We start from the raw sequence: 13,559 nt of genomic DNA, 5'->3' as shown, positions 1-13,559 counted from the left end.
TTATACATTGTATGATTCCATTTATATAACTGCGGGGGAGGGGAAGGTCCTGGCCTTTCTCATGTGCGTACAGAGGCGTGTAAAAGGAGGTTCCCTTCAGTATTCTAATAGAAAAAAAGAAAAGAAAAATGAATGAGAATGCCTATGATTAAATAAATTCCAGTACCCCCATAATATGAAATACCGTGGTAGCAATTAAGAAAAATGAGGTAAATCTATGTGCACTAATATGGAAAGCTCTCCTGAGCACATGTAGAAAAAGCAAAATCCATGAAATTGCCAAAAGTTGGTTCTTTGAGACTAATAAAACTGATAAATTCTTAGCTAACTGACCAGGGGAAAAAAAGAAAGTGCAAGTGAACAATATCAGGTTTGAAAAGAGGCTATCACTACAGAGCCTAACAACATTAGAAAGATAATTAGGCAACATTACAAAGAGCTTATGCCAATAAATTTGACAACTTAGGTACAAAAGACAAAATATTCTACATTTTAAACAGGTAACTCTCAAACTATTTTCCATTTGGTGGAACTGCCAACCCTTCATGCTTTACTCCAGACTTTAACATCCGTCCCCTCATCAAACTCCTATCCTCACCCTCCACACACACTTTGAAAACAACATCTTGGAACCACAGGACATCAGATGGGACCGTGGGAATTGTCTGGTCTCAAACTCTCATTTTCATAAATCTACGTCTTGCTGTCCAACATGGTAGCATTAGCCACATGTGGCTTTAAAGTTAAATTAATTAAAATGAAAAATTTGGTCACACTAGCCACATTTCAAATGCTCTGTAGATACATGTGACTCATGGCTACTATACTGGAAAGTGGGGATTTAGAACATTTCCATGATTGCAGAAAGTTCTAGTGGACAGGACTGCTCGAGGGCTTTGTTATTTAAAGGGTGGTCTGCTGACTAGCAGTCGGAACACAGGCATCACTGGGAGCCAGTTAGAAACACAGAATCTCAGGCACCACCCCAGACCTACAGAGGCTGAATCTGCCATTTAACAAGATCCACAGGAAGTGTGGATGCAGGTTAGCGTCTGAGAAGCCCTAATCACGTGATTCCAAACCTCCCCAGGTCATACAGCTGACTGGTATCCAGCCCTTCCCTGGATCCAGCTATCATTTTCCCTTACCATCCCACGTCCTTATTATTTCCCTGCCACACTTGCTTTCTTACTCCGTTTAATCACAGCACTTTATCAACATTTACAGGGCAGCAAGGCCATCGAAGTCCTCAGAAAACCCTTCATGCCCTTATCCTCATTCTGGTTTGCAAGTGCTAGCCTGGCAGACTTGTGATAAAGGCCCAGCCCTCTCTGACGGCCGTGGTGGTGTTCAGCATTTCTCCTGGAGAATCACTGTTGAGGGGCTAGAAATTAAAGCCAATCTTGACACCAGTGGGGCACCAGTCATCACCTTCTATGGTACGCTGGTATAATGGTCTTGGTGGTATAATTGCAGCATTAGTTCTTTGGACGCCACAGCCCTGGGGTAGCGCAGGCAGAGCAGGCTATGAATTTGCCTTGATGAGTGTCACATCTGACCATCTGATGACAGAGAGAGTTCAAAGTAGGCGCAAGTGATCCCCCAACATAAGTACTGCTGAATCAAAGTAACTGGTTAGTACGTCCTCAAAAAGAAGTGGATTTGGAAAGAGGGCACCAGGTTGGCCTGGGACTCTGGGAGGTGTGCTTTCAGGGCACCACCAAAGTACAGGGAGGCAGCGATGGAGGTCTGGCCAAGCAGTGACTGAGGGTGGTATAGGAGGAGCTGTCCAGGTCCAGGTTGCATCAAAAGATGTTGGTCTCACTGTCTCCCAAGAAGACACAGTCCAGGAACTCCAGGGCGGTGTGGCAGTCACAATGGAGCAGCAGGGGTTCCTCCACTGCTGGCAGCACCCAGGGGCTGGGTGATACCAGCTTGGACTTCTTCTTGCCATAGTCAAGGACAGCTCCTCCACCAGCAGCAAAGTGAAGCCTGGGCAGAGATATCCCCAGAGTTGGGGAAGATCATGAAATCCCATAGCCCTATGCACTGCTCTGTCAGTTTCTGGATAAACTCCAGCATTGGATCAATGATTTTTTTTTTTTAAACTGTGCAGCAGCCATAGGCATCTATGAGAGTGGGCTCCAGGTCCACAAAGTCTTGAGGGTGCACACTTGCCAGTCCAAGTTTCTGAAGGTGCTGCAGGAGTTGCTGCCATATTCTTAGGTTTTGATACTGGACTCAGTACCACAGGGCTGGGACTGTACTCCATGCAGCAGAGTCCTCAATTACCTGTCTGGACCATATAGAAAGAGGTGTCCCCAGTATGGATATGGTCTGATAGGTGGAGATAGTCGAGAGTCAGTTTCTGCAGACACACTGCAAGTCTCTGGCAACACCATGAATTCCTGGAACGGTGTTTTCATATGTCCTAGTCTTCCCTAACATACTTACGAATTGGATCAAATACAATAAGAATATTTATTAGTTATTGCTATGCCCAAGGGATTATGAGTTGCTTTTTCCCCCCCTAAATCACGGAAGACACCATCCCTACCCTCAAGGAACTTCCAGTGTAGTTGGAAGAATACTGATTAATGTCCATTAAAAAGCCACAACAAGTAGACAAGGCTGAGAATCTGAGTGTCAGATGAGTGATAGAAACTGTCTGGTTTAGGGGGACTCAGAGGAGAGAAAAAGAGGCTGCAGACAGGGAGGAGAGTTAGGGAAGGAGAGGGATGAACTGCGTCTAAAATAAAGGGTAGGGCTTTCCTGGTGGCGCAGTGGCTGGGAGTCCGCCTGCCGATGCAGGGGACACGGGTTCGTGCCCCGGTCTGGGAAGATCCCACATGCCGCGGAGCAGCTGGGCCCGTGAGCCATGGCCGCTGAGCCTGCGCGTCCGGAGCCTGTGCTCCGCAACGGGAGGCCGCAACAGTGAGAGGCCCGCGTACCGCAAAAAAAAATAAAATAAATAAATAAATAAAATAAAATAAAGGGTAATATATTAGCGTAGGCTCCGTAAAGAAGTGAGCCCTACTTCAATCCATTGTTTCTAAGCGCCTAGAACAGAGTGGGGACATAGTAGGCAAACGGTAAATACAAATGAATGAATGGCAGGAAGTGATATAAATACAAAAGCAGGTAGTATCTGACGGTTAAAAGGCTTGAAAACAGGTCAAGAAGTGTTGATATTTACATTAGTGATGTCCTCTCAAGAACTCATAAGTACCTAAACGCTGACTCTTTACACTCCTCCCGTGTGTACACAGCGCGGGGTGGACAGGAGTTGCTGGTTTTGGTCACTACAGTAACTCCAGGGTCTGGAGTAGCGTCCCGCACATCAGTGAATATCAACTGACTAAAGGTCGCCCTCTCCCCTAGGCCACCCACCTGCGAGGAAGGGCCGGCGGCAGGCCACACAGCTCCTCCATTACAGCATTTCCATTCGCTATTGCAGCATCTATCGAATACTAGATAGATTCAGGGCAAGGTCGCGCCTCATTCCCCAGGGAACTGCTAGGTGCCTGTCCAGTGCCCAGCACCTGACAATCAATATCAGCGGATGATGCATTAATACGGTTATTACTGAAGTTAGTTACCACCTAACTCTGCCGGGCGAGTCTCGTTACCTCCAGGTTGACTGCCCCGCCTAGCGCCCACACCCGAGCGCGTCGGACGGGAGGACGCATGCGTGACTGGTGGATTGGGGGAGCGGGGGTGGTCAAGATGGCCCGGCACGCGCAGGCGCGCGGCCGCACCGCCCGGTCACGCGATGGGGCGGCCGATGCCTACGCTGGCGGCGGCCTTAAGGGCGGTGGTGGGTCCCGGCCTCCCAGTCGGCCTGTCAGCCGGCTTGGAAGGACGGCAGGAAGCTCGCGCGGCGACGGCGGCCATGGCGGCTGAGGAGGTGGAGGTGGACTCTGTGGACGCTAGTGAGAAGTAAGTGTGGCGGGGGCTACGTCAGGCTCGGGCGCGCGGGCAGCGCCGAGGACTCTTTAACTCGCCCGGCGGCTCTGTCGTCCGGCCCCGGCGCGAATCCGCGCGGCGCCGGGAGGAGAAGCCCTGGCCTCGCTCTGCCCCCGGCGGGCGCCCTTCGGGTCTGAGTGTGACCCAGGCAGCGCCGGGAGGCCGCTTGATCCCCGCGCGGAGGGGCCGCCGCGGGGTCGTGTCAGCGGCTCGGCGGGGCGGGCGGCGGGGGTGACCCGGCACTCAGTCCGGGCTGGTCGTCCGCTGAGGTCTCCTTCCGGGCAGAGACGGCTGCGGACCCAGCCCTGCCCCCAGTGCGGCCCGCGAGTGCTGACCGGCGTCCCTGCACCTGACTCGAGTTATGGGAAACGGCTGAGTCACTCTGTCCACTTCCGAGCGCGGCTTCGGACCTCAGGTTCGCGCTGTGCTCGGTCCAGCCCGGGGCGAGAACGAAAGTGCCACCCGGCCGAGTGTCTCGGGAGCCTGAGGAAGGGGCGGCGCTTCTTCGGGACAGTGTTGGATGGCGAGCCCAGGTTCACCCCAGAAGCCGCGGGACGGAAGGGAGTGTCGGGGGAAGGAGGAGCCCAGAATGGGGGAAAGGGGCTGGGGGAGTGAGTCTGTGGCTTGAGCTTTCAGAGGACGTTTAATTTACAGATGCTTTATAGAAAGAAAATTAACACGATATGGGTAGCAAATTCAGAGTCAGTAATCTCTCAAATGGAGATCTTCCTTTGCTTCCAAGTGTTCTGGCGTTACTGGAGAGATGTGTGCGTTTGCTTCTCAGAAGACACACTATGTGTAGGAAACTTTATGGAAGTGGGGGGACAGATGTCTAACGGGAAGCTTTTTAAAAGATTTTTATTTTATTGAAGTGCAGTTGATTTACTATGTAGTGTTAGTTTCAGGTGTATAGCAAAGTGATTAAGTGTGTGTAATATATATATACACACATTCTTTTCAGATTTTTTTCCATTATAGGTTATTACAAGATATTGAATATAGTTCCTTGTGCCATACAGTAGGTCCTGTTGTTTATCTATTTTATATATAGTGGTGTGTAGCAGGTAATCCTAAACTCCTAATTTATCCCTCCCCCCTTCCCTTTTGGTAATAAGTTTGTCTTCTATGTCTGAATCTGCTTCTGTGTTGTAAATAAGTTCATCTGTATCATTTTCTTTTAGATTCCACGTGTAAGTGGTATCATGTGATAGTTGTTTTCCTCTGATTTAGTTCACTTAGTATGATAATCTCTAGGTCCATCCATGTTGCTGCAAACGGTCGTATTTCATTAGTTTTTATGGCTAATATTCCATTGTGTGTGTGTGTGTATATACACACACACACAATGTATATATATACCACATTTTCTTTATCCATTCATCTGTTGATGGACGCTTAGGTTGCTTCCATGTCTTCCAGCACTTGTAAATAGTGCTGCTGTGAACATCGGGGTGCATGTATCATTTCAAATTCGAGTTCTCATCTTTTCTGGATATATGCCCAGGAGTGGGATTGCTGGGTCATATGGTAGCTCTATTTTTAGCTTTTTAAGGAATCTCCATACTATTTTCCATAGTGGCTGCAATTTACGTTCCTGTCAACAGTTTAGGAGGGTTCTAATGGGAAACTTTTTGATATACGAATATACTGTTTGTATTATTCTTTTCTACCTGTAACTTCATGCACTTGGCAGTAGATGAATAGCAGTTAATTAGTGGAAAAATTAAATTGCTATGAACATTATTGCCGTATTTCTCAAGGCCAGTCATTCAGATTGGAAAGTAAATAAACTTCTATGCTACCCCCATATATGTTTAATATTTTGACAACAATTCTATTTCAGATGTTGGGAGAAATTAGCATATGAAAAACTAAATGACAGAAGGGAATATAAAGTATCATGACAGACAGGGCTATTTGGAAAGATGACAGAGGGGAAGAGTTGTGAAATATTAGAAACTAGGTTCTTCTTTTGAGTTTTGTTTATATGATGAATAGGTCCATTATTTTGGTTTGTTGATGAACTTCCTTGTTGAGGTAAGATGCTGCAGGCCGTGTGAATACAAGTCAGAACCTGTTAGCTTGTTACCCTCTCCTTTGTCACAACGTTTTTGGCTCTCAGATTGCTTTTAGGAGGACTCTTTGGCCTCCATGTTGTTGTGGGACTTGGGAGTCCAGGGCACAGCCATGAAAGGAATTTGTGGTTTTGGGTGATAGCAGGAGGTCACTGGGGACAGACTATAAACTATCCTTAGCAGCTAACCAGCTGCAGTCCCTTGTCAGAGGTGGGCCTCCTTGGTGCTCTTGGTGATACACTTGATCAGTGTCCAGTGTACAAACTGGTATGGCATTGTGAACTGTAACAAGCAAGTACCTGTTCCTGCTGGGTGTTCCCTAATGTGTTCATATTAAACCTTAAGGTCGACCCTGTGTGCTAGGTATTACTGTTCCCATTTTTCAGGTGGAACTGCAACTGGGACTGCTGCTAGCATCCCACCAGCAAGTAGCAGGGGTGGATTGGAGCCCCCTAGGTATCTGGATTTAGTCTAAGGAGCTGTCACGTATCTCTGCTGCCTCTCACCACGATTGGGCCTACTAGGATGTTTGGTTCATGTTTCTTTTGCTTATTCCACTGATACTTCGTTACTTACTCCTTCATTGATACAGAGCTTACTTTAAAAATTTTTTTAATTGGTTGATCAACACTAGAATTATCCCAAGAGCCAAGTGGATTGTGGGAAAGCTGAAGTCTTTGAATCAAGTTCCCTATTCTCAAGACATCTCAGATTTATAAGGGGCAATGACATTAACAAAGGAAACAATTACAAAAAAGGTCACCTGAAGGCTTTTTGGAGGATGTAATTCTTGTTGTTTCCTTCTTAGTGAAGACAGGCATGCCTGGGAGCCATTTGGCTTTCAACATCTAACCCTTTTCAGTTGTAATACAGTTGAGAAAGCAATATGTAACAAGAGTTGGGTAGATTTCTGTGAATTGCTGCAAGGTTGTCCCAGAGAATAATTAAGTACGAGTTGAGTTTAGAGGAAGGCTGTCACGGAATTGCTGAGTTGCAGAGTAGATCACAGAGTAGCAGTTTGCAGTGGTGGTCCAGAGTTATTACTAAATTTTCAGGAATTTTGCCAACCATTGGCATCTTGAAATCAGCCATGGTGGTAGTACTTACACCATGGAAATCATCAAATAGTAATAAATAAGGGATTTTTTCCCCCCTCCAGTGGGTTTGCACTACAGGATTTCATTAGAGTTTTACTGTATTTCTTTGCCTTGGAAATAAGAGACAGAAGTCCACTCTCCTACCTTTTAAAAGACTTCTAAGATAAGTGACTCCTCTCTGTTACCATCTCCCCTTTCCAAGTCGTTACCTCCTGACATATTAAACATCACAGAACTTCTCAGTGCCACATCCCAGTGGACTTTTATTTTTCTCAATACTTACATTTCTTGGGTCCTTTTTAGTGTTTGACACTAAAGATAGCTACTCCCTTTTGAGACTCTTATCAGACATTCTAGCGAATGTCTGATAAGAGCCATCTTCCAACATTTTGCTTCTTGTCTTACCTGAGATCAGTAGTTAGTTTTATTTGCCCCCCCCATTCTCTAAATGGAGTCATTCTCCAATCTGCCTCCATCTATGTTTTCATTTTTGCCTTGTTTACTCACATTCCTTTTAACTGTCCTGTCTGTGGAGAGGGCTGAAATCTCCTCAGGATGGAGCCTTCTTCAGTACTCAGTGATGTTTCTGTGTGCCAAATGTTTGCAACTGATTCCTCAAATGTAACAAGTCCAGACCAGAATCTCATTTGCACCGCCTTCCCCTGAACTAACGATACAAAAATCTCAGTTCTTCCCCTTGACTTCCTATTTTTGTTGGGGCACTTAGGTATTTAGTTTCTTCTGGTCATCCAGATTAAGAACTGTGGCACCGGCTTCCCACTCCCCCTCCCCTGCCTTCATTGCTCCAAATACCAACTCCTTTACCACGTGCAGTAGATTTTAAGTGCAACATCACCTTTCCATTCCCACTGTCACCTGGGGGCCACCTGGTTCAGATCCCCATTACTCCCTTTTCTGATTTATTGCAGGCTTTAGTAATATGTTCTGTCCCTATGCTTTCAGTGTAATTTATTCGTTACTTTCACACCCCCAAGAGGCACAGTCTTGCTTGTAGCACAGCCACACACAGTGGCTTTATTATATGTCTTCAGCCTGACTTCAGAGCCCTTTACAGGCAGCGTGGCTCCTGTCTTTGGAATCTTATTTCCTCCCTGTGCACTGGGCTCTGTCCAAGCTGTGTCTTTCATTGTTTCCTGAACATGTTTCTTGCTCACTTCCCTTTTCCACATGACTTGGTTCAAGTTGTTTTCTCTGACCCAAAACAGATTGTGATCTTCCTTCTCTAAAGGTCCATGGTATTTTCCAAAACTTTCTTCGTGGCACCTCCACCATGTCTTGTAGTATAGTTTTTCTATATTTGTTTTGTCAGCTCATTGAGGACAAAGCTTTTGTCTTATTCAAATGTCTGATAGAACCTAAAGAGGCTTTACAAAATAGAAAGCTTCAATACATTTTTAAGAATCAAACACTTCAACTGTTGTAAACTTAGGCTGAAACAAATATTAAGATCAAAAACCTAGTACTTGATTATTCATTTTGCAGTTTGTGATTTAAATTTTTTAATCCTAAAATATCCAAAGGGCATCAATACATATATTCATAAGAAATTCAAAGTTTGAACTTGACTAGGACGAGTTTGAGCCATTAGGATCATGAACTTAAATTATATTGGAGGGGTTGGGAATATGATTCTTTTCCTTGACCTTGGATGAACCAACAGGGAGCCATGCTTCACTGTTTTGCCTGTTCTCCAAAATGCCAATTACAGACCAGCAAATGCAGATTTCATTCCTATGACAAAGAACTTAACAAAAGATTGTAGGGGCTTCCCTGGTGGCGCAGTGGTTGAGAGTCCGCCTGCCGATGCAGGGGACACGGGTTCGTACCCCGGTCCGGGAAGATCCCACATGCCGCGGAGCGGCTGGGCCCGTGAGCCATGGCCGCTGAGCCTGCGCGTCCGGAGCCTGTGCTCCCCAACGGGAGAAGCCACAACAGTGAGGGGCACGCGTACCGCAAAAAAAAAGTCCCATGGATGGTACACTTAGTAAAAACAACACTGAATAATACATTTCAGAATCAAATGTGTCTCTGAATGAGTCCTTAAAGTCTGTATTGTTTATAATAGCCATTCAGAAACATTGTATAGTTAGATATTTAGTCTGATTCCACAGTTCTATAATCTCTCACTCCTGATCATGAATCATAAAAAAAAATTGTATAGAAAGATGATTTTATTAAAACTTATTATTCAGTTTGATACTTAGGATTTTTAGTTTTTATTTTCTTTATCTAGTGGATGAACTTATTTTGGAATTAACACAAAATGTCACTTGGATTTATTAAACAATGTAAATCTAAAAGTACACATGTAGTTTCTTTAATTATGTATGTTGGATGATGATGTGTCTGATTCTAGAATGGCTTGTTTACTGTGTGCGAGAAGGTAGGAAACAATTGGGGGAAAATATTACCAGCACATGGCTATGTCTAAAACACCAATTCTCCAACTCTAGGTCTTTAAAAGTCACAGGTTAGGACAGTAATGTTTAAAAATTGTATAAAAATTTCTTAAAAGATAGAAAAAAATAATAGTAAAAAAAGTAAAAATTACAGGTTAGAAATGAAAAATCGTTAAAAGAATGCTAATTAACGTGTTAAAATATACTAGAGGGCCTGTGTTGTCATTGGTCTAATGGTTGTGATAATTTGAATCACTAGTATTATTTATTTAAAATAAAATGGCATATTAGTCACTTAAATTATGATTGTGTGAGACATACTCTATTTTTTTTTTCTTCCTCTTTTCCAGGATAGGATTTAAGAAGTCATTTCCTAGGAAAGAACGTCTTTATTTGCCCAAGTGTGTTATCATTTTCAGCTTGGAAGTTTTCAGTCATTCATTGGTTGAGGAATTATTTCAGAGGAATGTGTATATTCATACATCTCATAAATTTGGATATTTATAATTAAATCAAAACCTCATAGTTTCTCTAAATGAGATAGACTACTGTGTGTAGAGTGCTTAGAATAGCTTATATAGAGAGCAGTAATAAACATAGTTTTTCTCTCTTGACAGCACCAGTATAGGGAGGGAGGCCGTTTTAAACAAAATTGTAATATAATGAAATCCTCTTTACTTATAACCTAATTAGAAATGTTATTTAAGTGGCCAAGAGTGTGTGGAAATTGACCAGACTTCTGTATATTTTCTTCAGAATACTTTGAAACCTCTTTCACTGTTTCACAATATTTACAGATTGTGCAAATCAGATTTAGTAATACTATAGATAGTCAGATGCCTTAGAGAACAAAACAGGAATTACTAGCCAATTTACATGTTGATGTCCTAGGATACAAGTGCAATGTTAAAGATATTTTTTTTTAACAAAAGATTACATGGAGAGTTAAGGGAGGACTTCCCTGGTGGCATAGTGTTTAAGAATCCGCCTGCCAATGCAGGGGACATGGGTTCGATCCCTGGTCCGGGAAGATCCCACATGCCATGGAGCAGCTAAGTCCGTGCACCACAACTACTGGGCCTGTGCTCTAGAGCCCGCGCGCCACAACTGCTGAAGCCCGTGCGCCTAGAGCCATAACTGCTGAAGCCCGTGCGCCTACAGCCCGTGCTCCACAACAAGAGACGCCACCGCAATGAGAAGCCAGTGCATCACAACAAAGAGTAGCCCCTGCTCGCTGCAACTAGAGAAAGCCTGCGTGCAGCAACAAAGACCCAGCACAGCCAAAGATAAATTAATTAAAAAAAAAAGTTAAGGGAAAAAATATTCAGTTTTATCTCTCAAACTCGGGATACTTAAAATCACATTCTTAAGTTAATAAACTCTGTTAGTATGCTAAGCACATCCTGTTTGGCTTCCTTACAGTTGCCACCTTTAGTGTAGTGTTTTAAAGCTTTTCTTACTCAGAAGTCTGCTCACTAAAAAGATTCCTTCTATCTGTTATAGGTTATAAAGCAAGATTATTTAGTTTTTTGATAAGATGCTTTAGGGCTTAGATCGTCAGCCTTCCTAATGAGATCAGTTCTCAACAAATGGACAGTGTAGAAAACCTTTTGGTGCACGTTGGTAAGCCTTCCTGATGCCATAGATAGATATAGTTCCTGTAGTGAATGGCTTATCTTTACATTGCGATTGACACTTTTCTTCTCTTCTGAAGTTAGGGCCTCAGCAATGTATGATGGTGTTTATTGTTGATCTGCTTAAATAAATTAGAGAAGTTAATTTTTGCTTTTCTGTGTATTTTCCAAAGTTCTGAGGAGGCAGCCCTGTATCTTGTTCACTGTATTATGGCCTTGGTAAATTTAATTTTTACTTTGGTTTTTGTGACCTCAGAAGTATGGCTGGATATCTGACAAACTTCAGTCTGTGTCCTTATTTCCAATCTCATGTCCTTAGTTCCAGTCTTCCACACACTAAGCCTAGAAATGCAGAACAACGCTGAAAGGCATAGGAGATTTTGTGGAAGAGGCAGAGGGTTTCTTTGAAGATGAGGTCAATTTACCCCAAAGGCAGGAAGTGAGGTTGGATGGGTGTTTTAGAGCAGGGGTCCCCAACACCCGGGCTGTGGACCGGTACCGCACAGCAGGAGGTGAGCGGTGGACCAGTGAGCGAAGTTTCATCTGCTGCTCCTCATTGCTCACATTACCGCCTGAACAGCCCCACCACCACCCGGTCCATGGAAAAATTGTCTTCCACGAAACTGGTCCCTGGTGCCAAAAAGGTTGGGGACTGCTCTTTCAGAGGGTTGAAGCAATAGAGGTTGCAAGCTAAGGTGTGGGAACTCAGTGAACAAAGGGTGATAACCTAAACGGTGGAAAAGATAGACCCTTGCTTTTCACTCTTTAAAAATGTTCCTTTGAACCTACTATGTGCTAACACTCAGTCCTGTAGAATAATAACTCTAAGAAAGAAGTAAAGGCAGTTTATATAAAACATTGTCATCTGGTTAAGGCAAAAACCGATTAGATAGAAACATTATCGTGGCTTAGGGGAGAGGTGTCTTTACAGTTCTGTTAACAGTGAAAATAAAATATTTTACTATGTTTTGTTAAATATAGATTTTTCAGTTTAAATATACTTTAGAAAAGCTCCACTTAAAAAAAATTATCTACTTTGATGAAAAAGCTGCTGTAAAAACTTGGAGAGTATTGGTGCCTCTTGTGGTTGAAGAGCCCTAATTTTTAATGTAATACAGTAGCCTTGCAAACATAAAAACCTTGTTTTGCCCCTTCTCTTTGAGTCAAGCCAATCACTAGGAGGAAAAATGCATAGACAAGACAATCCTATCCTTTGAAAGTTGGTTTTGTGATGAGTGGTAAATAGGTAGAGGTAGGCATGAGTCCTGTATTACCGGCTGATATATCACATTTTAAACTCTAGTGCCTTGTGCATAGTAGGTATTCAGAGACTGAGTTTTTTTTAATATTATTGTTTTTGAAGACTGAAACAAAGATTGCATTTGTGTTTTCTCTGCCCCAATATGTCTATGATGTAAGTGGGAACAGTAGTAGGTTATAGTTCATTTCACTTTTATTTGTTGTTGTACTGATCTCTGATTCTCTTTGGCCAAGAACTGTGCTATTATTTGAGGGATATTTGTTGAAAAAAATTGATGAGATTGAGTTGTAAGTAACTTCCTGTAGGTACTAGTTCATATATTTGTGGCCAAACATAGACATTGACGACCATGTTGTCAAGGATTTTTTTTATTTTAAGCTCCAAAGATCATGAGATTCTTTCCTTTTAGTTGCCTGTTAAACTGCTGTTTTCAACAATTGAAAAAATGGTTGAATAAATTGAAAATTTCGTTGCTGAAGGCTTGAGTTGTTTTTCCTTGATAATTTGTAAATAGTTTATATATTTACAATAAACTAATAGTAGTAATGTTTTCTATTATCTTGATACCTTGATAATAAGTTACAGGTAGCGTTTGTCAGAGATGCCTAGAGGTCTTATCTCCTGTTAATTCAGAAGATTTGAAGCTGGCAGCAGAGAACATTAGACTAGAGCCTTATTATAATGTAGGCTATTATGGATCTTCTGTTCTATCATTCTTTTTTTATTATTGAGACATAATTGACATATACCATATATTTGTTTCAGGGGTATAATATAATGATTTGATATTTTTATATATTGCAAAATGATCATCCCAGTAAGTCTAGTTAACCATGCATAGTTACAGAATTTTTTTCTTGTGATGAGAACTTTTTAGATTTATTCTCTTAGCAACTTTCAGATATGCAGTACAGTATCAACTATAGTCACCATGCTGTACATTACATCCCCATAACTTACTTTATTTGTAACTGGAAGCTCTTACCTTTTGACCCCCTTCACCCATTTTACCCATTTTCCACCTCTGGCAACCACCAGTTTGTATTATCTCTGAGTTTATTGTTGAAAGATTCCACATATAAGTGAGATCATACGAATTTGTCTTT

The 13,559-nt window shown here is 42.8% G+C and overlaps 1 protein-coding gene across 2 annotated transcripts in view; it reads left to right on the top strand.

Annotated features, from left to right (window-relative positions):
* The first annotated feature begins 3,791 nt into the window (after positions 1-3,791).
* The window catches only part of ABHD5 (abhydrolase domain containing 5, lysophosphatidic acid acyltransferase), a 44,899-nt gene continuing 35,131 nt past the window's right edge, over positions 3,792-13,559 (top strand). The window contains exon 1 of one of the 2 annotated variants that reach the window (XM_022553732.3): positions 3,792-3,939. In XM_022553732.3, the coding sequence (XP_022409440.2) occupies positions 3,893-3,939 (47 nt within the window). In that variant the 5' untranslated portion in view covers positions 3,792-3,892. The remainder of the gene's footprint in view (positions 3,940-13,559) is intronic. The other variant, XM_022553730.3, reaches the window with a different exon arrangement.

Source organism: Delphinapterus leucas, chromosome 10 (assembly GCF_059928025.1).
Source record: "Delphinapterus leucas isolate spDelLeu-1000000601 "Yukka" chromosome 10, BTC_Dleu_Yukka2, whole genome shotgun sequence".
Taxonomy (NCBI): Eukaryota; Metazoa; Chordata; class Mammalia; order Artiodactyla; family Monodontidae; genus Delphinapterus; species Delphinapterus leucas.
Note: the sequence above shows the minus strand (reverse complement) of the source record. Positions and strands in the feature narration are given on the sequence as shown.